The sequence below is a fragment of the Myotis nattereri genome (genome assembly GCF_964212035.1).
Source record: "Myotis nattereri genome assembly, chromosome: 12".
Taxonomy (NCBI): domain Eukaryota; kingdom Metazoa; phylum Chordata; class Mammalia; order Chiroptera; family Vespertilionidae; genus Myotis; species Myotis nattereri.
In genome coordinates this window covers 44,509,365-44,536,182 of record NC_138087.1, presented here as the reverse complement: position 1 = coordinate 44,536,182, position 26,818 = coordinate 44,509,365, and the positions used below count along the sequence as shown (strand labels likewise).

Below are 26,818 nucleotides of genomic sequence, written 5' to 3'. Positions count from 1 at the left end.
CCTGGGAAATTATTTTAGGTTTGTAGTCAGTTGTCACAAATTTGATCAAAAACACCATTACTGCAGTATTGAATGTGGATTTTTGAGAGTGAAAGAGCAAACAGATAAGAGAATTAGGGAGACCGGTCCGAAGACTACTGCAGTATTCAGGTGAACTATGTTGGTTGCCTGAACTACAATACAGTGTGGTAGTGGAAGTGGGTCAAAGTGGACAGAGTGAAAACTATTTGGGAAGTAGAAGTGACTTGGTGACTTTGTGGGTTGAATTATGTTCTTCTGTGTCCTGCCTTGATCTTTAAAATATCAGAAAGATAGCTACTAGACTTTTTTTCTAATCTACCTACTTATTTTCATTTATTTTTTAAAAAAATCTTTATTGTTGAAAGTATTATATAAGTCCCTCTTTTGCCCCCATTGATCTCTTCCATCCCACCACAGGCCCTCCCCACCCCACTGTCTGTGTCCATGGGTTATGCATACATGCATACAAGCTCATTGGACTTATTTTTAACAGAAAGAGGAAAGCTTTATCCCATGTTAGTGGTGAGTTTGAGAGAAGGAACTCAATGCCTGGTGAGATGGGAAGTTTAATGCAGGGTCAGGGAAGTTCACTTTTCATAGATCTAATTCATTCTCTATTTTAGCCTTATAAGTAATCAAGTTGATACTTTGATCTTTTTTTGTATGACCCACCCACCTTCCCTAATCTTAATGCTCCCTTGCTTCTGAATTGTGGAGAGAGGTATTTCTAACAAAACTCAGAGAGAAAGAGAGAGAGAGAGAGAGAGAGAGAGAAAGGAAGGGAAGAAATACATAGAGGATTTCCTAGAATTTTGAGCAGCTGAATAGTACTGTATTTGGAGTCATATAACTCAGGAGTAGGTGTTGTTGGGGACACAGATGGGAGACGACAGCATGGAGGAGGTGCTTGATATGTTTGCAGAATTGAAGGTAGTACAACCTCATTTTATGGATGAGTAAACTGAGCCCCAAGGAACCTCGATCACTTGTCCAAGGTTGGACAGAACAAATGCAGATTTGGAAACACTGGTTCCTGTGAATTCTAAGTGCTTTCTCTATCTTCTCCACCCAGCCTTTACTTAAGATTACATCTTTGCTTAAAAATATTCATACGCCCACTGTAAAAGACCATGTTATGCAGCCTTACTGTGCTATTCAAGACCATTGACCCCTGTACCAGTCAACAAAAGCCTATATCACCTTGTCGGCTAAGGAATGTCTATTGAGGACACAGGCCCTGCAACACTTCATTTGGGTCTTGAACCAATAGTTTAGCCAAAGCATTCCATTAAGAGCCCTCCACTTCCTATATAAGGGGACCCCAGATATTTCATCATTGCAGTGTTCGTTTTAAGACCTTGCTTGGAACCTCCATTCTATTCAGGATACTCTGCCAAAGTTGAATTGCCTGGAGCAAAACAGAACAATCCTTCGGATAATGAAATAAGAGTCTGGGGCTGCAGGAGCCCAGCTGGAGAAGGCGAAGCGACGAGGAGTGCAGTCTCACCGAAATCATATTTTTTTGTTACCTCTCCATTCAGACAAGAGAAAGTTACAGAAAGCAAAACCTCCCATTTCCTAAATCTGCTTAATTGCATTTCACATTCTCAGCATACATGGAAACTCTCCAACTATATATATTGTTAGAAAAAAGGAAAACCAAGAAAACATACATTTACCTCCCTTGCTGCCTAAACAGAAACAAACTGCTGAAAAACAGAATCTATTCTCCAACAGACATATTTTCAGGTTATTACTTTTTGCCAAAATTGCTGGTTTGTGTAAACAAACTAGGGCTTGTGCAACCGCTTCCTTTTATCGGGGCGGGGGATGAGGGGGTGGGCGTGGGTTCTAAGCACCATCCTGTGTGATATGCTCTTAAAAGAAAAAAAGAGCCTCTTACATTTTTAAAACGATATTTTGAAAGGCTCTGCCTATTCATCATCAGGAATATTTTAAAGAAGTGATGTTTTCTTTTGTGTATCTTCAAGTCACCATAGCAACTGGATCACTTTTTACTCATTAATCAGGAGGCACTAGCCAGAGAATCTATCCTTCCCCCTATGTTTGGAGCCTTTGTCTGTTATTCTACCTTTTTAAAACTTCACGGATTTTGGAAATCGTTTTCTTCAAATGTTTCCCTTGATCTGAGAGGTGCTGCATTGAGTGCCTTATTCATTACTACACATTTTCTCTTCTGTGCCATTTGCTGGCTTCTGTGGACTACTAGTTACATTTGGATTGCTCCTTTCTCTGTACTTCCTTGCTTTTATTTCTTACGGCTAAGTCTCCTGTGCCGTGTGGTAGATTATACTGAAACCCTTCCACTTTCTCTTCTGTAGGTAAACTGACAGCTGGAAGTGCGGGGTACAATTAGAAATGGAGTTTGTTTCCTTTAATGTTCTTTCTAAGCTTCTCCTCCTTCTCAAAAGTCAGCAATCCCATCTCAGTTTTCATTAGTAACACTTGTATCTGCTGACACAGTGATCCAAGATGAGCATAGTTTGTAATCATTTTAATGACCTGAGGGATTCGATGACCATCTTTCCCGGGGTCCATATACTCTTCTGAATGCTTGATTCACATGCCAATTGCTGGATGACTCTGAGGGTCGTACCAAATAGGGACAGAGGACCCTGGAGTCCAGAAGCTGCTGGTTGGACTCTTGCAGAAATGTTTCGTTGGCCAGCACAGTGTTGACCGATACCATGTTTAAAGAAATTGAAATATTTCCCATAGTAGTCTGAATCACCTCAAGTTCTGCCTGAGACCATTGACAAGGGCTGAGCAGCAAATGAATTCCCCTCAGTTGGGATACCTCTGTGGGTCCCCATCTGGCCCACCTGACCATGGTACCTTCCAGAGACCTACTGATACATGAACTTAGGACCCTTGTTCTTGTCCAATTTCCACCCATGACCCAATTTTTACAGATAAAGTAACTGAGGCTTAGGCTTTTCATTACTTGACCAAAAGCTAAAAGCTAATTAGTGGTGGCTTGAGAATTAGGTCAAGATTTACTGACCACCTATCTGGTGCCTCACATTTTTTGAAGATCAAAACCAAGTTTCAGACTTAGAGTGTTTCTCCTACAGAATGGAGTACACACTACGTACTTGGGACGTACATTTTAAACTACTGCTGTAACTACACAGATGCATGCTTGTGATCACTAGGACCTGTTGCAGCAACTCCTGTCATTGTGGGCTTTTTGAAAAACACTCTGTGCATTATCCTATATAATAAAAGCCTAATATGCAAATTGACCAAATGGCAGAATGACTGGTCGCTATGACGTGCACTGACCACCAGGGGGCAGACGCTTAATGCAGGAGTTGCCCCCAGACCGCAGGCCCCAGGCCAGTCAAGGTGGGTGCGAGCGGGGGGGGGGGTGCGGGGGGGGGCCTGATCACCCTGCCAGTCGCCCTGCAGAGGGAGGTGATCAGCAGTGGTGGCGGGGGGGCAGGGCTGGTGAGTGGGCGGTGCCAGGCTGGCCAAGGCGGGTGCGAGCAGGGGGCCCCGTTCACCCTGCCAGTCGCCCCACAGATCAGCCCTGATCACCGGCCAGACCTAGGGAACCTACCTGCAGCAGGCCTCTAGTTTTGAATAAGAAGGGATTGTTTTTCAGGTATAGAGAAACACATCACCAGGTGCTGAGCATGTGTATGTGTATATGGGTTGGGCAAGAAGAAGGGAGAGACCCTCTGAGTACATTCTCCGAACGTGGCAGCTTTTCAGGATTTTCCAACTGTAATAGATTAATCTGAGTGAAGCCTGGGAATTATAAACAAGATGAAAGACTGTTAGAAGCAGCACTATTTATCCGAGCACAGCACTGATTTATCTAGAGAAGGTAGTGAAAGACCAGAAACATTTTTATATTATTTGTTTCCCCACCAATTAATGAGCAACACATGTCCTGGTCTGCAGCACATGGTGAGTCTGTCTACCCCTCCAATTTCATGTTAGTACAACACTAAGCCCATGGTGTAAGGGTGTGTATGTGTCTGTGTGTGTGCATTCACCTGCAATCGTGCATGTAGGGTGGGCAATGAATTACTGAACAAAAGGTAATACTCTTCAACTTTTGAGAGCCCTTTCCCCTTGGATCATTCCCAAAGAGAACAAAAATTAATAAACAAATCCTGATTTTTTTTTTTTTTTTTTTTTTTTTACACATTAGGAAGGGCTAATGGCCTGTGTGTGCTATAGCCACTTTATTAAAGCACTATCAGATATAGCAATATTATATAATTTTTAGCAAGGCAGTGGGAATTTTGGAAACCAAGATTACTTCTTCCCAAATTTTAATAATAACATTAAAACATTTTATAAACAGCCCGGCTGGTGTGGCTCAGTAATTGATTGTTGACTTATGAACCAGGAAAGAGGTCAAGGTTCGATTCCCGGTCAGGGCATATGCCCGGGTTGTGGGCTCGATTCCCAGTGTAGAGGCGTGCAGGAGGCAGTCAATCAATGACTCTCTCTCATCATTGATGTTTCTACCCCCATCTCTCCCTCTCCTTTCCTCTCTGGAATATATATATATATATATTATTTTTTTTTTAATTTTTTTATTGCTTAAAGTATTACAAAGGGTATTACATATGTGTCCATTTTATCCCCCCGCCCTAGACAGTCCCCCAGCCTCCCCTATCCCCCAGTGTCTTATGTCCATTGGTTATGCTTATACGCATGCATACAAGTCCTTTAGTTGATCTCTTACCCCCCTACCTCCTGCCCCCCAACCCTCCCCGGCCTTCCCACTGCAGTTTGACAATCTGTTTGAGGCAGCTCTGCCTCTGAATCTATTATTGTTCAAAAGTTTATAATGGTCTCTATTATCCATGAATGAGTGAGATCATGTGGTATTTTTCCTTCATTGACTGGCTTATTTCACTTAGCATAATGCTCTCCAGTTCCATCCATGACGTTGCAAATGGTAAGAGTTCCTTCCTTTTTAGAGCAGCATAGTATTCCATCGTGTAGATGTACCACAGTTTTCTAATCCATTCATCTACTGATGGGCACTTAGGCTGTTTCCAAATCTTAGCTATGGTGAATTGTGCTGCTATGAACATAGGGGTGCATATATCTTTTCTGATTGGTGTTTCTGGTTTCTTGGGATATATTCCTAGAAGTGGGATCACAGGGTCAAATGGGAGTTCCATTTTCAGTTTTTTAAGGAAACTCCATACTGTCTTCCATAGTGGCTGCACCAGTCTGCATTCCCACCAGCAGTGCACAAGTGTTCCTTTTTCTCCACATCCTCTCCAGCACTTGTCGTTTGCTGATTTGTTGATGATAGCCAGTCTGACAGGTGTGAGATGGTACCTCATTGTTGTTTTGATTTGCATCTCTCGGATGATTAGTGACTTTGAGCATGTTTTCATATGTCTCTTGGCTTTCTGAATGTCCTCTTTTGAAAGGTGTCTATTTAGGTCCTTTGCCCATTTTTTGATTGGATTGTTTATCTTCCTTTTGTTAAGTTGTATGAGTTCCCTATAGATTTTGGAGATTAGGCCCTTATCAGATATGACATTGGCAAATATGTTTTCCCACACAGTGGGTTTTCTCGTTGTTTTGTTGATGGTTTCTTTTGCTGTGCAGAAGCTTTTTATTTTGATGTAGTCCCATTTGTTCATTTTCTCTTTAGTTTCAAGTGCCCTAGGAGCTGTATCAGTGAAGAAATTGCTTCGGCATATGTCTGAGATTTTGTTGCCTTTGGATTCTTCTAGAATTTTTATGGTTTCCTGTCGTACATTTAAGTCCTTTATCCATTTTGAGTTTATTTTTGTGTATGGTGTAAGTTGGTGGTCTAGTTTCATATTCTTGCATATATCTGTCCAATTTTCCCAACACCATTTATTGAAGAGACTATCTTGGCTCCATTGTATGTTCTTGCCTCCTTTGTCAAATATTAATTGAGCATATTGGTTCGGGCCGATTTCTGGGCTCTCTATTCTATTCCATTGATCTATATGCCTATTCTTGTGCCAGTACCAGGCAGTTTTGAGAACAGTGGCTTTGTAATACAACTTGATATCTGGTATTGAGATCCCACCTACTTTGTTCTTTTTCAGGATTGCTGCAGCTATTCGGGGTCTTTTTTTATTCCAGATGAATTTTTGGAGAGTTCGTTCTAGATCTCTGAAGTATGCCGTTGGTATTTTAATGGGAAGTGCATTGAATTTATAGATTGCTTTGGGTAGTATGGACATTTTAATGATGTTGATTCTACCAATCCATGAACACGGTATGTTCTTCCATCTGTTTATGTCTTCCTCTATATCTTTTTTCAACGTCCTGTAGTTTTCTGAGTAGAGGTCTTTTACCTCTTTAGTTAAGATTATTCCTAGGTAGCTTAGTTTTTTTGGTGCGATGGTAAACGGGATTGTTTTTATAATCTCTCTTTCTGAAAGTTCACTATTGGTGTATAGAAATGCCTCAGATTTCTTGGGGTTAATTTTGTATCCTGCTACATTGCCAAATTCATGTATTAAGTCTAGTAGCTTTTTGATGGAGTCTCTAGGGTTTTGTATGTATAATATCATGTCGTCTGCAAATAAGGACAGTTTTACTTCCTCTTTTCCAATTTGGATGCCTTTTATTTCTTCTTCTTGCCGAATTGCAATGGCTAACACTTCCAGTACTATGTTGAACAGGAGTGGTGAGAGGGGGCATCCCTGTCTTGTTCCTGTTCTTAGGGGAAATGGTGTAAGTTTTTGTCCATTGAGAATGATGTTGGCTGTGGGCCTGTCATATATGGCTTTTATTATGTTGAGGTATGATCCTCCTACTCCCACCTTGCTGAGAGTTTTTATCAAAAATGGGTGTTGAATTTTGTCAAATGCTTTTTCTGCATCAATTGATATGACCATGTGGTTTTTTTCTTTCAATTTGTTTATGTGATGTATCACGTTTATTGATTTGCGGATATTGTACCATCCTTGCATCCCTGGGATAAATCCTACTTGGTCATGGTGTATGATCTTTCTGATGTACTGCTGGATCCGATTTGCTAAGATTTTGTTGAGGATTTTGGCATCTATGTTCATGAGGGATATTGGCCTGTAATTCTCTTTCATTGTGTTGTCTTTACCTGGTTTTGGTATTAGGGTGATGCTGGCTTCATAGAATGAGCTTGGAAGTGTTCCTTCCTCTTGAATTTTTTGTAGTAGTCTGAGGAGGATAGGTTTTAGTTCTTCCTTGAATGTTTGGTAAAACTCCCCTGTGAAGCCGTCTGGTCCTGGGCTTTTGTTTGCTGGAAGCTTTTTGATGACTGCTTCAATTTCTTCCATAGTTATTGGCCTGTTGAGATTTTTAGATTCTTCCTGATTGAGTTTTGGAATGTTGTATTTTTCTAGGAATTTGTCCATTTCCTCCAGGTTGTCTAGTTTGTTGGAGTAGAGCTGTCCATAGTATTTTTTAACAATCATTTGTATTTCTGTGGGGTCTGTTGTTATTTCACCTCTTTCATTTCTGATTTTGTTTATTTGGGTCCTCTCTCTTTGCTTCTTGGTGAGTCTGGCTAGAGGTTTGTCAATCTTGTTTATCCTTTCGAAGAACCAGCTCTTGGTTTCATTGATTTTCTGTATTATTTTTTTGGTCTCTATGTTATTTATTTCTGCTCTAATCTTTATTATCTCCTTCCTTCTGCTCACTCTGGGGTTTTCTTGTTGCTCTCTTTCTAATTCTTTGAGTTGTAGAGTTAGCTGATTTACTACCATTTTTTCTTGTTTTTTGAGATAGGCCTGTAGAGCTATAAACTTCCCTCTCAGGACTGCTTTCATTGTGTCCCATAGGTTTTGGATTGTTGTGTTTTCATTGTCATTAGTTTCCAGGATGTTTTGAATTTCTTCTTTGATTTCATTGGTAACCCAATCAATATTTAATAGCATGCTATTCAGCTTCCAGGTGTTTGAGTATTTTGGGTTGTTTTTATTGCAGTTTATTTCTAATATTATGCCATCGTGGTCTGCGAAGATGCTTTTTATGATTTCAATCTTCTTGAATTTGGGGATACTTTGCTTGTGACCCAATATATGGTCTATTTTTGAATATGTGTCATGAGCACTTGAGTAGAATGTATATTCCGTGGCACTGGGGTGAAGTGTTCTGAAGATGTCTATTAAGTCCATCTGATCTAGTGAGTCATTTAGTATTGCTGTATCTTTGCTGATTGTTTGTCTAGAGGACTTATCCAGTGATGACAGTGGTGTATTAAAGTCCCCTACTATGATTGTATTGTTGTCGATCTCTCCTTTGATATCTTCCAGAAGATTTTTTATGTATTTGGGTGCTCCTGCATTGGGTGCATATATGTTTATCAGGGTTATATCTTCTTGTTGTATTGATCCTTTTAGTATTATGAAGTGGCCTTCCGTATCTCTTGTTATGGCCTTCACTTTGAGGTCTATTTTGTCCGATATAAGTATTGCTACCCCAGCTTTCTTTTCTTTTCCATTAGCCTGAAAAAATCCTGATTGTTTTGATGCCACAGAAAATAAAGGGGAAAATTGGTCATGAAAGAGAACTCAAGCCGTGATAATATTTAGCCTAAATGATTCATGGGGAAATGAATCCATTATCATAATAAAAATAAAAGCTTAGCACCTGCCAATGGAGGCAGGCCACCACCCACTTCAGAGACAAGTCTGCGGACACTTGCAGGGCTGGGGATGCTCTGCTGTAGTGCCCACAACGGCCCTAACACGGGAGCTTTGTGATGATGGAGGGAAGACTTTAGGGAACAGCCAAACACCCAGCCTCTACCAAGCCACGCCCTTCTTCCTAATGAACTTCATGTGACGGCTCTAACAGCATTCCAATAGCACTTAGTTCTGAAAATAAGAGGAATTTCACAGTATGATTAAGTCTACACAATTACACATAAACTAGAAAGCGGCCTGACAGTTATCAGCCAAATTTGGGGGAGAGCTCTGCCTCACCGTGAAATACCTTAGATTGGCAGTCTATTTAATGTGATTTTTTTGGATAATTGCTGGCTGTGTCCTCCTTCATTTCATGTTTTATGGGACTGATTGTTCTGTGAAAGCCCTTCTATTTTTCTTCTCCATGGCATGGGAAGACCCCAGGACTAGCTTGCAGGGTACACTCAGAATAAGAGCTTCATTTTGTAAGGCTGGCTGTCTTGCAGTCGGCTGATTCCTCTCTCAGACACTACAAAGATTCTGTCCCCATGGCCATTGTTCTTCCTGCCATTTCACAGCCTCCAAGGAGCCTTCATTCATATTGGCAGGTGATAAGCTATTTTCAACTCATGTGTAATCATAGTAATTCAGCATTTTTCCTTATTAGCCCTTCTGAATGGAGAAAGTGCACGGAAGCTGCTCATCTGTGCTGTCTCTTTTTTCTAGGTGTAGGGCTTTTATGCTCCAGATGGGCCGTGCTGTTAGTCCAAAGGGATTTAATGAAAGTCTGTCTACCAATCTTTCTAATGGTCACAAATTACATGGGTGAGAACGCTCAGCATTTCTTCCTTGGCTTTGAGAGAAGCCGCCAGCCTTGCAGGAAAGCCATTGTTACTTTCATCCCTGGTTCTTGAGACACTCTTGAAGGACATTATCAAATGATAGATGCACGCGTGGGCTCCGACGTGCCATGAGTGTTCCTGCTTGGTGAGGAGGCGACTTTCCAAAGCATGGATACATTTTAGGAATCGCCAGTATCTTCTAAAAATTTCGACACTGATGGAAGCTGGGCAAGTTTGACCACAGAAGGCTCAAAAGCTCATATATTTTGGTATGTGCCCAGAAGGGGACAGGAGTTGGTTTCTGTGACATCGCCACAGACACCGGTGTCCTTTACTAAGGCTGTAAAAGCTGAAAGGGCTTGTTTTGCAGTGAGAATTAAGTAGGCACACATGTAGAAACATTTGGAGACACCTGTGATTTAACCAAGCCCCCACGATTTCTCCTTTAGGCCCATTATTGTTAGTTATGTCTACACTTAGTCATATGTGTAATTATTTTTTTTTTACAATGGACTATAATTTATTCATCTAACATTTTGGCTGACAGCTTTGCTATCTTTTTGAGGAAATACGTATATTTAGCCTACTATGTGGATATTTTTAAGCATTATGCGAGTGTTTCACTGTCTAATAGATTATTTGAAAATTGTACTTTCTTTGACCAGGATTATATTTAATGTACATAAAGGGAAATGTGAGGACATTTTCTGTCTATGCTAATTTTAGAAGCTGTACATTCTAAAAGTCTGACAAATGGGGAAGTATGATAAGCTGGGTATCAGATGGAATGACACATCAGAAGAAAACATGTGGCTTGAATGTAATAATTTGTCCTCTTTTTGTAAATTATTTTTTTTAAATTGATCTGAGAAAGAGTGACTGCTTCCCGTCCACACGCACCCAACCGGGATCAAACCCGAAACCTGGGTATGTGCCCTGACCAGGAACTGAACCTGCCACTTTTGGTGCACGGGATGACACTCCAACCAACTGAGCTACACTGGCCAGGGCAATTTGTTCTCTTTACTGAAGTGCTTCTCAACCTTCTGGCCCTTTAAATACAGTTCCTCATGTTGTGACCCAACCATAAAATTATTTTCGTTGCTACTTCATAACTGTTATGTTGCTACTGTTATGAATCGTAATATAAATATCTGATATGCAAGATGGTCAAAGGCGACACCTGTGAAAGGGTCGTTCGACCACCAAAGGGGTCGTGACCCACAGGTTGAGAACCGCTGCTTTACAGAATTGGAAACTTGAGTGGTTTTTCTTTTAACATTTTATTTGAAAATAATGTCAAACTTATAAAAAAGTTGTGAGAATAAAACCATTTTCTCTTAACTGGACTCACCTGTATACATTCCATCTCATTTGCTGTACAATTTGCTCACTTGCTCTATGTGTGTGTTTTCTGGATCATTGAAAAAGTGAGATCCATACCTTACGGCCCTTTATCCCTAAATAGTTCAGTGTACATTTCTTAAGAATAAGTACATTCTCTTTTACAACCACAGCATAGTCATCAACTTTAGGAAATTTAAAGTTAATAAACACACTTATCTAATCTACTGTCTATATTCCATATTTTTAAATTGACCCAATCATGTCTAATAGGGATTCATTCTAGGATCACACGCTGCATTTAGTTGTCTCATCTTCTTAGCCTCCTCTAATCTGGAACAACTCTCTACTTGGCTCTTTGTCTTTTGTGACACTGATATTTTTAAAGGCAACAGTTCCTTTTTAATAGCATGTTTCTCATATGGCATTTGTCAGATACTTCTTCTTGTTTAGCTTCAGCTTAATCATTCCTAGCCTGACTCCTGCATAGGTCATGTGGTATCCTTTTCAATATATCATATCCAGTTCCATCTGTCTCTCCTCAGTGATGTTAATTTGCACTCTTGGCTTTGTATCTGAAGAAATTTACTTGTACTTTAATCCAGCATAACACTCAGCCCCTGAAGCTAGTGAGCAGTTCCGTTAAGACAATGGAAAGGAAGCCCTAGCTGGTTTGACTCAGTGGATAGAGCATCAGCCTGCGGACTGAAGGGTCCCAGGTTGGATTCCAGTCAAGGACCCCCAGTGTGTGTGTGTGTGTGTGTGTGTGTGTGTGAGGCGGGGGGGGGGGGTGGAGGCGGGGCGTGCAGGAGGCAGCAGATCAGTGGTTCTCCTCATTGATGTTTCTATCTCTTCCTCTCTATGAAATCAATAAAAATAAAAAAAGACAATGATACTTGCAAAACAACAAAAAAACAAAAAAACAAAAACAAAATGAAACTAGACCACCAACTTACACCATACACAAAAATAAACTCAAAATGGATAAAGGTCTTAAACGTAAGATGGGAAACCATAAAAATCTTGGAAGAATCCATAGGCAGCAAAATATCAGACATATGTCATAGCAATATCTTTACCGATACAGTTCCTAGGGCAATGGAAACTAAGGAGAAAAATAAACAAATGGGACTACATCAAAATAAAAAGCTTCTGCACAGCAAAGGAAACCATCAATAAAACAAGAAAGCCCACTGCATGGGAGAACATATTTGCCAACGTTATCACCGATAAGGGCCTAATCTCCAAAATGTATAGGGAACTGATACATTTTAACAAAATAAAGATAAACAATCCAATCAAAAAATGGGCAAAGGACTTAAATAGACACTTTTTGTAAGTGGACGTAAAGAAGGCCAAGCATGAAAACATGCTCAAAGTCACTAATCATCCGAGAGATACAAATCAAAACGACTGTCACATCTGTCAGAATGGCTATCATCAACAAACAACAAGTGTGGGCGAGGATGTGGAGAAAAAGGAACCCTCGTGCACTGCTGGTGGGAAGGCAGACTGGTGCAGCCACTGTGGAAAACAGTATGGAGTTTCCTCAAAAAAGCAAAAATGGAATTCCCATTTGACCCAGTAATTCCACTTCTAGGAATATATTCCAAGAAATCAGAAACACCAATCAGAAAGGATATATGCACCCCTATGTTCATAGCAGCACAATTTATAATAGCTGAGATTTGGGAACAGCCTAAGTGCCCATCTGCAGATGAGTGGATTAAAAAACTGGTACATCTACTCAATGGAATACTATGCTGCTGTAAAAAAAGAGAGAGAACTCTTACCATTCGCAACAGCATGGATGGACACGGAGAGCATTATGCTAAGTGAAATAAGCCAGTCAGAGAAAGATAAATACCACATGATCTCACTCATTTGTGGAATATAATGAATGACATAAACTGATGAACAAGAATAGATCCAGAAATAGAGAAGCATTGAACAGTCAAACATCAGAGGGAAGGCAGGGGAGGAGAATGTGGTGGGTAAGAGATTAACCAAAGGACTTGTATGTGTGCATGTAAGCATAACCAATGGACACAGACACTAGGGGGATGAGGGCATGTGTTGGGGGGTGGGGGTGGGGGTGGCTGGAGAGAGGTCAATGGGGGAAAAAGGAGACATGTAATATTATATGTAATACTTTAAACAATAAAGAATTAAAAAAAGACAACGGGAAGGAAGCTATTCCAGGAGAGTGAGGAAGAGGGCTGTCAGAAGTCAGAACTAGCATCAAGGCTGGAAGTGACTTTTGAGATAATAAAACAGTATTAATAGTTATGCCATTAATATTTGTAAGAAATACTAACATGAGTCCTTACCTAATGTGCCAAGCACTTCATTATGTACTTTAAATGATGTTGTAGTTTGCTGTTGCTGTCTTCGCAAGTTTTTAGCAGCTTACAACATTACAGATTCATTATTTCACAGTTCTCTGGATCAGAAGCTGGTATGGATCTCACCAGGTTAAAATCAGAGTCCTTTCTGGAGCTCTAGGTACTGGTTCTTCGCTTATTCAGGATGTTGGCAGAATTCAGTTCCTTGTAGTTGCAAAACTGAGTTCCATCCCCTTGCTGGCCATCAGCTGAGGGCTGTATCCAGCTTTTAGAGACCCCCCCCACATTCCTCACTTTGGGGAGGGGGTCCCTTCAGCTAGCTTCAAAGCTGGCAATGACGGATCTCTTCTTCTCTCTCATCCCTCTCACTACAGCTGGAAAGGGTCTCTGCTTTTACAGACTCATGTTTATGACTCAGCCCATCTGGATAATCTAGAATAACATCCCCATCTTAAAATCTTTAATCTTAAGCACATCTTCTAAGTCCCTTGTGCTATGTAAGGCAATACATTCACATGTTCTGGGGATTAGGGTGTGGGCATGGTTGGAGGAGCCCTTCCTCTGCCAACCCACAGGTGGGTCATCTCATTTAATACCATGATACTGTGAGGTAGGTACTAAAATAATCCCAAGTATGTATGATGCTACCAAAGTTTAGAGAAGCTAAATGAATTTCTCAGAATCGTACAACCGGTAAGAGGCTGGGGCAGGATTCACTTTAGGCAGAGGGATTTATCTAATCTGGAAGATTAAAATTTTTATTTTAGCAGCAAAATCCTTTACCAAATGGATAGGTATGAAAAATAAAAGAGATGAAAGCAAAGCTGCCTTGGCTAAATTGGGAGAAGTGGATGGTGGGGGAGGAATGGACTTCACAGAACAGGGTGCAGGCCACTGATCCACCCAGCCTCTCAGCTTCCAGCTGAAGATGTGAGTTCTGGAGACAAGTGTGAAATGACTTGCCTGAAGTGAGCTCTGGGACTGCAGTCTGGCTCTTCTACTCCCCACAAGGGTTCTTGGAAACCGTGCACCACAGATTTGCCTGTTAGGAGCCTGCCCACAAAACATTTATTTGTTCAGAAAGTATGTATTGAGCATCTACATGTGGTCAGTGGGATTCTAGGTGCTAATAATACAACAGTACAGATAATAAAGCCCCTGCCTGCCTGGAAGTTATGTTTCAGTGAAGGAAGAAATAATAGTAAACATGTTTTAAAAGTACATTAAAAATGAAAATATCAGATAGTTGTGTGTGATCTACCAGAATTAAAATAAGGTGATTGATGTGTGTATGTATGGGTGAGGGGGTCAGGGAGGGGTGGGGAAGGAGACAGACAAACACACACACACACACACACACACACACACATAGGTTGGCTTCTTAAGATTCGGTGCTGAGGGGAAGCCTCTTAGCAGATGACATTTGAACTGAGATGTGATGACAGGAAGGAGCCAGCAAGGTTAGTGTCTCAGGAAGAGCAGTCTGGTGGCAGGGACAACAGCTAGTGCAGGGCCTGGGGGCAAGAATGGCCCGGAAGTAATCAAGCTCAGGGCCCTTGAGTGTAGCTGGAGGGTGAGGATGAGGGGATAGAGGTAGGTGATGAGGTCAGAGACGTTGGGGGAAAATAAAATTAATAAGGCTCTTTTCAGTAACACACACATCTGTTGGTTGTCAAGCATTATCTACTAGTTCTAGCTTGAGCCAGAATTCTCAAGTAAAGAATCTGATTGGCTGAGCAAAAGCATAATGCCCCATCAGATGTGTGTGTTTATTAGGGATACGGTTCCAATGCTTTCCCCCAGTTACTTGCTAAGTTCCCAAGTGGCCCACCCCATGAATGCACCATTGGGCACAAACGTGACAGTTGGACAATGACTTTGTGTATCTGTCATTAGCTATGGTGAAGTCAAGCTGTCACTGGCTTCATGGTTCTGATTTGCATTTTAATATTCAAGGGTGTAATTACTAAACCTAGTCCCAAGGAATAATTGACAGGTTTTATGTTTGAAATCTCAGTAGGTCAAACTTCTCATTTGTAAAACCTTTCAGTTGCTCCTTTGCCGAGCACATAAAAGGAATTTACTTCTGAACTGAGACCGTGTATGCCAAATTTTTATAGCCTTAAATATAGTACTTTATCGCTACTATAAATGGTTCTTGACTCACCTCCCACAGACCCTTCAGTGCTAAAAGCAAGAGGTCTCCCTAATTCACTTGTTTCAATTCATAGAAGATTTCTAACTTGAAGCCAGGTCATTTGGATAATATTTCAAATGTACAGGCTGAATTTCGGCTAAACATTGTAAATCTGCAATTTTACAGTTAGGTTGGGCACTTACCAGTATCATGATTGTGCCAGAATTGGGCTTTCCCATAAGCACCCCTTCAAAACAACGTCCTTTTTGTTTCATGGCTCACCTCTAGACCTCACCCAAAGGCTTGATGTTATAACTGAAATGTTGGGGACATGGTCATATAGAAAGTGCATTTTTAGGTTGATTTATTTTTCTAGAGGGACATCCAGGTTTCTAACAATTATTGTAGGGCATAAAATTCCAATCGTGATGATACATCAAGCTGTCAACTCTTTCTGGTCCAAGTTAGAGGCTGGAGAGGTTGAGAAACTTTTATATTCTAATATTCCACCCTTTGGTGGAATATTAGATTATACATGTTACCTCTCTGCAGGCAATGCCACATTTGTCCTTGGATTTTTCTCTTGTCCTGGTGATCTGATTGAGTGGCACTGCTCAGGTAGAAATGCATCTCTCCCAGCGGTCTCCTCTCCTAGTCCGTAGTGGCTATCAAACAAGGGACTGAGGGGTAGACATCTCTGGTCTGCCTGCCTGGTTCCCACAAGACAGTTAGCTGCCTCTCCTGGTGGGGATAATTTATAGGTAGTCAGAACACACTGTTTTTATGGAAAAGATATGAAAAAAAAGTTGGCTGCTACAGATGGCCATAGGCACAGCTGGGAGGAACAAAGGTTCGATTGACCTGGTAATATCACTGGTGAGAACATGACTGACGCTGGGAAATGTCAGCATGGATACCCCTAGCCTTCCAGTGCTTCAGCTTTGGGTACTTGATCAAGGGGTGGTAAATGAGGCATGGCCTTGCCCTAGACCCTGTCCCTGAGCCCACTGCCTTCCACAGCTTGCTGTGCTGTTCAGTCTCCATTCTACTTCTGGGCTGGAAGCTGAACTGAAGGCTGTTGGTAGGGCTGCAGCCAAGGTTTCTCTGGTGGGAGTTGCAGGGAGACTTCATGGAAAGGATGAGTCTTGGACTCCTACCAAATTCCCCTCTTGTTGACTTTTAGAAGGCTGGAATTTCAAGCTTTAGAGGTGCAGAGGCAATTTACTGACACTCATTGTTGGCTCTACTCTTAGTTGGAGATCTGCCTGTTGAGCAGCTGGGTATCAACATGCAGATGCTTCCCCACCTCACCCACACTCAGCTCCTCTCTATTCTGGTGTCTGCTCTGTGACTTAAATCATTTTTTTTCTCTTTAACCAGTGGAGCTGGAAGCTCTTCCTGCCATCTGGTAAAGGACTGTGAAATGGCTGTGTGGCAGTGGCACAGGGAGATAGAGTGTTGGAGGTGAGATGAGGACAGCTAACAATAGACACAAAAACCACAGATATGTACTGAGTGCCTCCCTAATGACAGGCACTATGCTAAGTGCTGTGACACAATGGCACACAAGTCAGGCCTGTGACCTCAGATATACCAACAGGCCTCTTGGTGATGCTGATATGATAGGAAAGAAGAAGGGTAGAAATGGAGAGAAAGCAAGTTATATTTTATTTTTATATTATTAATAGAGTCTCTTGGTTTTTCTCTTAGAGAGTCCAAGATATGATCATCTTTCTAGTTTTCATTATAATCTCTAGGGCCATATTAAGAGGTAAAAGAAAGGCAGCTCATGGATATTTTTCTTTGTAAAATAGGGTGGAATTAAGAAGTGAAAAGTATATGGGACTTGCCCAAAGGTTTCCATTGTGGTAGGGGCAGGAAGGAGACAGATACTAAGATTTTAGTATCATTTTCCACAACACTGCAACATCAAATATGATCTAACCATTCACAGTTCTAGTCTCCAGTGCTGGTCTCACTTTTCTTGCTTTTAAACCTGATGGACAGACATAGCTGAGGGGTTGGTTGCTGAGGGATTTCAGAAAAATCAAACATATTTTTCACTAACAAAGTAATTTGGCAACACTTTTCCAGTTCGTTTGGCAACACTTTTCCAGCTCTTAAACATGCAAAAGAATGGTTTTCTAGATAGTTCTGTAGACATGAAATCCATCCCACCAGCCTAACTGCCCCTTACTCCCAATCTCTGGAAGTGCATTGTTGCAGACCCCCCATTGCTTTTCAGGAAGGCAGCTTGCCTCTGAGCCACGTCCACCCTGCATGCAGTGCTCGACCACAGTCTGCGCTTTTAACTAGATTTGTTTTGAAAGTCATTGGCTCAGTTCTCTTTCTGCAAGTATACGTGATCCAGACAGCCTCGGCCAGCAAGTTGACTTCACAGGTCAGTTACACAACAAGTAGGAAGAACTTTGATTATACCCGGCTCCGGGGGGAAATAGGGTAATAATACCAAGAGCCAAGATGATGAGCTAATTGCTCTAGAATTGAACTTAGGATACCTCGCCACTAATTTTCTTCTCCCCCATAACTAGGAATGTGAACTCGAATGCAGGAGGAGCAAAGGGAAACGCCAGGAGACGTAACTAAGGAGCATTTAAGAGTATAGCCAAGAATGAAGCAAATATAGCAGATTGACCTTTTTGCGAAAATGATGTCTGAGTGTAATCTACTCTGGAGAAAGAATAAATATTTGGATGCTCTGTGGATTTGGAGCCAGACAGTTCTAACTTTGGATTTGGCTCTAAAACTCATTAGCTATGTGACTTTGAGCAAATTACATAAGATCTCTGTGCCTTGGTTTTTTCATCTATATAATGGGGATAAGCATTTTGAACAGAAAAGATTGTATGAGAATTAGAGATCGTAGCTGAGCACCCAGCGTAGAATAGACTGTAAGTTGAAATTATAATAATAAAATGCATCAGCCTCTGCTTCAGCTTCCATCCTCAGCAAAGAATTTTAAGCATGATATTGAAATTTTCAGTTTGATATACCTACTTTAATCAGTGATTCTTATACCTGTTTTAATGAACTCTGATCACACATTACAATCAGCAGTTTTTGAAAAAATATATATTTTTATTGATTTCGGAGAGGAAGGGAGAGAATGAGAGAGATAGAAATATCAGTGATGAGAGAGATTCATTGATTGGTTGCCTCCTGCATGCTCCACGCTGGGGATCGAGCCCACAACCCGGGCATGTGCCCTGACCAGGAATTGAACCGTGACCTCCTCATTCATAGGTTAGTGTTCAACCACTGAGCCACGGCCAGCTGGGTGAGTTGGCAGTTTTTAAAAAACACAGGTGCCTGAGCCTCATCCCAGACCACTTAAACCAGAGGCTGGGATTGGGTCCCAAGACTGCATTTTACAGGACGCTAACATGCACCTCGGGCTGAGAACCCCTGGCCTTTCCCATGCACACGTGAGCCCCTTGAAAGCAGAAAACGTGCTTTATTGTCCTTTCTAACCCACGCTTACTTAGCCTGATGTAGGTGCTCAGTGAATATTTCTTGAACCAAATTATAAGAATTAGAGAAAGTTGTCTAAATTCCCCAGACTGGGCTCATATGGGCACTTCTCTTAGGCAGCAGATAAAGGCAAGAGTACCAGAATACAGTGGGGCCTTGACTTACGAGTGTCCCGGCTAACGAGTTTTTTGAGGTACCAGCTGTCTCTCGGCCGATTTTTTGCATTGAGTTGATAGAGTAATTTGAGTTAACGAGCTCTCTTCTTTTAAATTTTTATTCCTTTTCGACCCCCATCTTTGAAATGAGGTATCATTTAGAAAATGAGGGGAGTGGGAGGCTCTAATGAATGTAAATAAGAACAGTCATTTTAAGTATTTTTTTTAATACAACAGCTTGCTTGTTTCTCTTTTCTTCAGCATACTGGTGACAGTGCATTTAGATTCTAATTCTTCCTCTGAAACTGGCTTTTGTTTGGCCTTTTAAGGACAATAGACGTCCTTCCCCATCTGTCCCTGGAGATGATGGTAGCTAACTACCTGGGTCATGCACTAAGGTTGGCACAACTGTGAGTGATGCACCTAGGTCACTAGGAAGAAGGTCCTTTATGAACGTTGAGCTTCACTTTTACAATCAGCAACTTCTTTCTAGCCTAAAGGAGACACCTGCCTAGTATAAATTTTATTCTGTAATGCCTTTGGTTTGGAAGGTACCCAACTATTTTATACTGTTTTTGTTCTCCTGAAAGTTTGTGGGAAAGGTCCAGTGGGAGATTGGGTTAAAGTGAAATAAATAGTGATCTGTGACTATATTTGATTTGAAGAACCCTGCATGTCTATGCCATTGGAAAAGTAAAATGTGAATTTTATGTCTCAGATGTCTCAGTATTTTTTCTCCTATGAATGAGGTCTCACTCCTTAATGGAATTATAAGATGTTTAGAGGCATCCTTGACCTCTACAAGTACCAACCCCAACAGTCTTGATAAGAAAAAAATGTATCATAACATCGAATAATGTCCCCTGGGGTCATCCTCACCTCCAATTAAGAATCACTGGTCTAGACACTTTTGTCTAAGATAATAGATGATATGGTATACTTGTTAAATTATCATGTCAAGAAATACATGATATCAGGTTGTATGGAACTAATGGTAGTAATGCTTAGTATAATAACTTGGTTAACTTGGTAACCAGCAAATCTCTCCATTGTAATTAGCTGTTAATTATGGAGGTGCCTTGAGTGTGTGTGATTATATTGTTCCCAAACAATTTTTTACTTAATGATTTTAGCTTTCACTGATGACTTTCCCTTGGGTCTATGCACTAGGGCAGTGGTCGGCAAACTCAGTCAACAGAGCCAAATATCAACAGTACAACGATTGAAATTTCTTGTGAGAGCCAAATTTTTTAAACTTAAAATATATAGGTAGGTACATTGTTATTAACTTAATTAGGGTACTCCTAAGGGTTAGGAAGAGCCACACTCAAGGGGCCAAAGAGCCGCATGTGGCTCGCGAGCCACAGTTTGCTGACAACAGCACTAGGGGATATTAGAATGATGATTTTCTAATTCTTCCATGCATGTATACCTGCTGAAAACTTTCTGTAAAGAAGAGCTTTCCATTTTCTTTCTTTTAAAAATATAACTGACACATAAATTCTGTTTTAAATGAATCATAATTATTTTTCATCAGTATTTTGATGCTCATATTGTCTAAATTGGCCAGTGGGAACCCATGTACACTAAATACTATATTATTTGTTATGACTATCCAAATCACTTACATGGTTCAAGTCAAAATATGTAAAAAATTATTTCCAGAGAAGTCTCACTCCTACTCCTTTTATTCCTTCCTCTGTAGGTAACCACTTTCATTAATTTCTGATTTATCTTTTTTTTAAAAACTAAGTAAAAAAATACACAACTATATTTTATTTCATCACCTTTTCTGACCAAAAAGGTAGCATGCTAGGTATACTTTTTTTGCACCTTGCCTTCTACTTAATAGCATACTCTAAAATCACTGTCACTCCATGTAGATCGTCTTCGCTCTTTTTATGGCTGCATAGTACTTCATCATGAATGTGTATCTTAATTGATTGAACCAGTCTTCCATAATGGGCATTTAAGTTGCTCCCAAAAGTTTATTACCACAAATGATGCTACAGTGAATAACCTTGTGAATATGCTGCTCTGAATTGCAGGATGTGTGTCCTCAGGGTAAATTCCTAGAAGTGATGTCGTGAGGTCAAAGATAAATGCCTCTGTAACTGTGTTATCTACTGCCAAATTTTCTTCTTCATTGTTGTCTATTTTGTCTTGCCACCAGTAATAAATAAGAGTGTTTTCCTACAGTCTCGCTTGTACCATGTGCTGTAAGTTTTTGAATTGTTGCCAAAATAGGTGAGAAATGGTAAGTCACAGTAATTTAATTTCCATTTCCCATATAATGAATAAAGTTAAGCATCATTTCTTATGCTCAAGGGCCATTTGTTTCACCTGATTTTAAAAACCTATATTTTTCTTCTTGATTTCCTGGCTGTAGTTACCTTTGATCAGGTAACTATGTACCTGTTATTTACTACCTGGATTTTTGAAATAATCTTCTAGCTGGTTACTCTGCCTACAGCCTTTCTCCTTTTAATGGTCCTGAACACAGTTAACGTAGTTACCAAATTATTGTTATTAAAACACCTCTTTAAAACACTCTTTCTTTTTAAAGGAACCTTCAGTTATTTCCTAGCCACAGAATACTTTTAAACTTATTAGTTCAGAATTCAAGATACGATTTTCAGCCACTTCTCCTTGCCTATTCCCTTATATTTACTTACTAGAGGCCCAGTGCACAAAATTCATGCACTCAATGGGGTAGAGGGGTCCCTCAGCCTGGCCTGTGCCCTCTCATAGTGCCGGAGCCCTGCGATCGATCATCCCAAAGAGGTAGGCCCTGCCCACCCATCTGGGGCTCATTGATAGATTGCCCCAAAGAGGTAGGCCAGAGTCGCAGGACCCCTGGTCTTGCCATGCCGAGCCGCGGGACCCGCCTCTGCGCCTCACATGCAACATCAAGCCCCCACCCACCCATGTGCGCCTCGCCACGCACGCATCCCCGCCCACCTGCATGCACCCGCTGCGCACGCAGCCTCCTGGTGATCGCTCATTATGGCGTGAGGGCATCACGACCACATAGGCTTTTATTATATAGGATTCCTTCTGCAAAACTGGTACATTTAGTGTCCTGAAATCCATGACAGAAATTCTTTCCTCCAAACCTTTTTCCTGCTAGAGTTCAGGTCAGAAGCCCCTCCGTAGTGCAGCCCTGCCCTTTATCTGTCTAAATTGCAGGGATGCTCCCAGGCTTATCTCAAGAACCATCTTCTGGACGGCTTCCTTGACCACTTTGTGCCCAAGGACTCTCTCCTTTCGAAATTATGCTGGTTCCAATCTTTGTCCCCTTATTTAGCACTTAATTTTATGGCCTTTTTCTTTTTTTTTGCAATTACATAAAATTTGAAAATGTGTGTATATTTTTCCCCAAGAGTAGGGTCTATAGGTATTTTATTGAGCAAATGCTAATAAATTTTCATCACCTGCTTCTGAGCCCAAATAAGGGCACATTAGCCTCTATTTTATTGACAAGATAATAAAGTAGAGAGATTATACCAGCCGTGGGCAAACTACGGCCCGCGGGCCGGATCTGGCCCGTTTGAAATTAATAAAACTAAAAAAAAAAGACCGTACCCTTTTATGTAATGATGTTTACTTTGAATTTATATTAGTTCACACAAACACTCCATCCATGCTTTTGTTCCGGCCCTCCGGTCCAGTTTAAGAACCCATTGTGGCCCTCGAGTCAAAAAGTTTGCCCACCCCTGGATTATACCATAGTCAAATGTCATACTTATTACCACATTCCCTAAATTAAAAGAAAAAAGGATGCCTTAAAATATTAAGTAAAAATGATTCTGTTTATCCTCTCTATTAATTAACATACATAAATTAGGAGACCTAGATTTATCTTAGTTAAAATTTCCATTCAAGATACTGATTAGAAAGACAAAGGATTTGGCATCAAATCCTCTTGGGACAAAATGGTATATACAAAATGTTATTTGTTTGTTTTCATCCTGATAAAATGCTCATAAACACATTTGATTAGAGAAAACATCATATCTAAATCCTTGTGTATTCTAAGCTATGTATTTCTGCTTTCAACTCAATAAACATTTACACATTTATTGTGCATTTATTATATCATAGGCATGCTACTAGTTCTTGTGGGAACAGAATGTGTAAGTTAAAGAGCATGTTCTCAGGTAGTTGTGTTTTTTTAAATCCTCACTCAAGGATATTTTTTCCATTGATTTTTAGAGAGAGTGGAAGGGAGGGAGGATGGGGGGAGAGAGAAAGAGAGAGAAAGTGAGAGAGAGAGAAAGAGAGAGAGAGAGAGAGAGAGAGAGAGAGAGAGAGGTGAGAGAGACACGTCAATTAGTTGCCTTCCGCATGCGCCTTGATGGGGGCCAGGGATCAACCCTGCAACCCAGGTACATGCCCTTGACCAGGAATTGAACCCAAGGTGCTCGGGGCCAATGTTCTAACCACTGAACTGCACCAGCGAGGGCATTCTCAGGTAATGTCAAGGCAGAAACTACCTATGTGTACATACCAAATATTACTGTAAAGAGTATTACTATTGGCCTACAAACAAACAAAAGAGAACTCTACTGGAGAGATCAACAAAGGCTTCAGAAATAAGATGATAGCTGAGTTCAGCCAAGGCAACCCAAAAATCCATAAGGCCCAATATATATATTACAAAGTAAGAGAAGTTTTAGAGTATAAAATGAGCAATTAGCAGTATTTAAAGTGTTCCAGTCATCTCTTCTGTAATCCCACTGCACTTTGTACTTCTTTCTATTCTGGCAGGTTGCCTTGCAAAGGGTTTGGCTCCAGGTGTGTTACTGTGATGGCCAGAGAGGACCTTACAGCAGGATCACAGCCACATCGACTTGGAAATCCCAGTGCAGGCACATAGTAGACAATTAAAATTTTAGAAAGGAATGACTGAACTAAATATTTTAAGAGCACTTTGTGAAGTCAGTTGAACTTTCTAATTTTTACAAGTTGATTATTTGGGGTTTTGAGCCCCCAGATGGCTAGTGTGTGGTATAGTATTCGTTACCCAGTGGCTACACTTTGGTCTCATCTTTAGCTGGGTCTGCTAAGGGTAGGGTGGGCACAATGCAGATCCCCAGTGATCATGGTTGCTACTGCTCCCACCTCTGTGCCAAGATCCTCACTGATCCTGAATGGGTCCACACATATTCATACATCTTTTTAACCTGAGAGTCAAAATCACAAAAAATTAATGTTTGAAAAATTTGACAGGCGCACGTGCAGCTTATAGGGTGTGCGTGGGTGCGTGCATGCGTGCACACACACCCCTTTTATGATGCACAAAGATGCTAGCAAAGGATACATAACACACAGTAGCAAAGGCGCAAAAGAGGCCACAAAAATTAGCTGGGATGTGAAACCTGATGTGCAAATATGGTCTGAAATGGGAAAAGGATAATCAGTATAGTCGAAACATTTATCCTTGCTCCCTGCAAGAACGATCACCTCTTATTACCTCACAAGAGACACTAGAATTTGCTTATCTTTTTAATTTTTGTACTTTTATTACTGAATTTTAGGTCTAATTTTGCTTCCAAGAAAATGAGCATTTCAGCCTTAACTCTCTGATCTAAATGTTACCCCCTTCTTAATTGTAACTCCATTATTATTTTTTATTTTCCAGTAATATATGCCCCATTTCATAGTGAAAGACAATGGGAGAATGATATTCAAGTTCCTAAAACTTCTATTTTGTATTTACAGATATTACAGACAATACATCATTTCCATTTAAGTCAGAATTGGTGAGAGCCATCAGGTAAATTGTAATTCATGTGTAATATTTAAGAATTAAGGAAACCCATTAGAGAAAGTCAATCAGAAGCCCACTTAATGCTGGCACAGTCTGACCCCTTGCAGCTTCACGAGTGCTTCATGAAGCATTGGCTTCACTGGGCAGCTTATTAGAAATGCACATTCTAGGGCCCTACTTAGACCCATGAATCAGAATTTTCATTTTAACAAATTTCTCATAGTATTTTGTGTGCACATTAAAGTTTTAGAAGCATGATTTAATCAATCACAGGGTTATCATGGAAACTCCATGAAGAGAAGTTATTCCATCAATCTTTAATTTTGGTTGGGTTTTCTTTTAAATATCCACAGACCCAAATGCTTATTAGTTTCAATATCATGCCTAAATTTATATCACGATACATTCCTGGAGTTTAATGGCATCCCTGCTTTTCATTTTGCATCCAATCCAATGGTGCTCTGTGGTACAGACTGTCCCTACCTCTCTGTCCACAGGAGAACCAGGTGTGCATGGGGAGAATAGAGGAGCCAGTGATGTGAATTAGAGAATTATGTGGAAGACTGACAAGTGCTTTTAATTGTATGATGGGGATTTCAGCTCACTACCACTACATTGCTTTTTCTCAAAGGATTATCTTAGGCTTAAAGTCATTTTTGCAAAGAAACACCCTCTAAACTCCCAACAGGCTTCTGTGTTTCGCATACCAAGTGAGTGATTAGGCATATTACTTTGCTTGATTTTATTTCTCTCCCATCATTTTTCATTTTCAAATTAGTGATCTTGAGAAGCTAAGGAGAGGCTAGGTCCCAGGAACCTAGAAACATGGTTGCTATAGGTATCTCCTGCCAACTAGCTAACAACCAGAGGAAAAGATACCTGTCCTTTCCTAGACTTGAGTTTCAAGAAGACAAGTGACCTATCCCTTGCATGGGAGTGAGCCCACTCAGTGGATATTGATGATGGCAACAATGGCAAGAGTCTCTGCTGAAGGAATGACAGGGTGTGTGGAAAAGGACACAACTATTTCAACTCTAGAATCAACAAAGGAAGTGACATACCCAAGCTGCATCCCAAACATCCGTCTTCACAAGGCACACATTCTCCAAGGTCTGGGTCTTGGACTTCACCTATACAGTGAGAAGAGTGAAAAACAATTCATTTTTACTGAGTGGAGACACATCAGTTGCTATGAAAGTAATGTTGGTGTGTAGCTTATTTTCAAGCAAGTAATAGAGCAGTTATGAAACCTAAAACCATCTTTAAGGATCTATGTGTCACCCACAATTTTATCATTTTCATTAATTTACTTGATTAGATCACCTTGATTGGGTACAGATAGAACAGAGTGGGACTATATGCCATGCCAATTGTATTGAAATTAAGCTGGCAGATTTTATTTGCTAAAGAAATAAGTTCTTCTGGGAGTATGGAATTGGGCATATAAATAAACAGGCTCTCTCTTTCTCTCTGTTTATAATCCTCACCTGAGGATATGCTTTTATTGAGAGAGAGAGAGAGAGAGAGAGAGAGAGAGAGAGAGAGAGAGAGAGAGAGAGGAGGAGGAGGAGGGGGCAAGGGGAAGGGGGAGGAGAGAGAGAGAGAGAGAGAGAGAGAGAGAGAGAGAGAGAGAGAAGAAGAAGAAGAAGAAGAAGAAGAAGAAGAAGAAGAAGAAGAAGAAGAAGAAGAAGAAGAAGAAGAAGAAGAAGAAGAAGAAGAAGAGAAGAGAAGAGAGAGAGGAGAGAGAGGAGAGAAACATTGATGTGAGAGAGAAATATTGATGGGTTGCCTTCCGTATATGCCCTGAATGGGGATTGAACCTGAAACCTAAGTATGTGCCCTGACCGGGAATCAGACCCACAGTCTTTTGGGGAATGGGATGTTGCTTCAACCTCCTGAGCAATCTGGCCAGGGTGAGGCTCTATCTCTTTTTATCTTGTCTAGAAATATCTTGGAGCTCTCTCTTCAGCATCAGATTAGGCATAATTCTTATACAGAGCAGAGAAAGTTTGCAGTATTCTTACGTGGAAAAGTGCTGTTTTTAAAATACCCCTC

At 40.7% G+C, this 26,818-nt stretch overlaps 1 protein-coding gene across 3 annotated transcripts in view; it reads right to left on the bottom strand.

Annotated features, from left to right (window-relative positions):
• PCSK5 (proprotein convertase subtilisin/kexin type 5) overlaps positions 1-26,818 on the bottom strand; it is a gene marked incomplete at its 3' end in the record, with an annotated part of 420,910 nt that overhangs the window by 63,581 nt on the left and 330,511 nt on the right. For all 3 annotated transcript variants that reach the window (XM_081103066.1, XM_081103067.1, XM_081103068.1), the window contains exon 24: positions 25,825-25,893. In XM_081103066.1, coding sequence (XP_080959192.1) covers positions 25,825-25,893 — 69 coding nt within the window. The remainder of the gene's footprint in view (positions 1-25,824; positions 25,894-26,818) is intronic.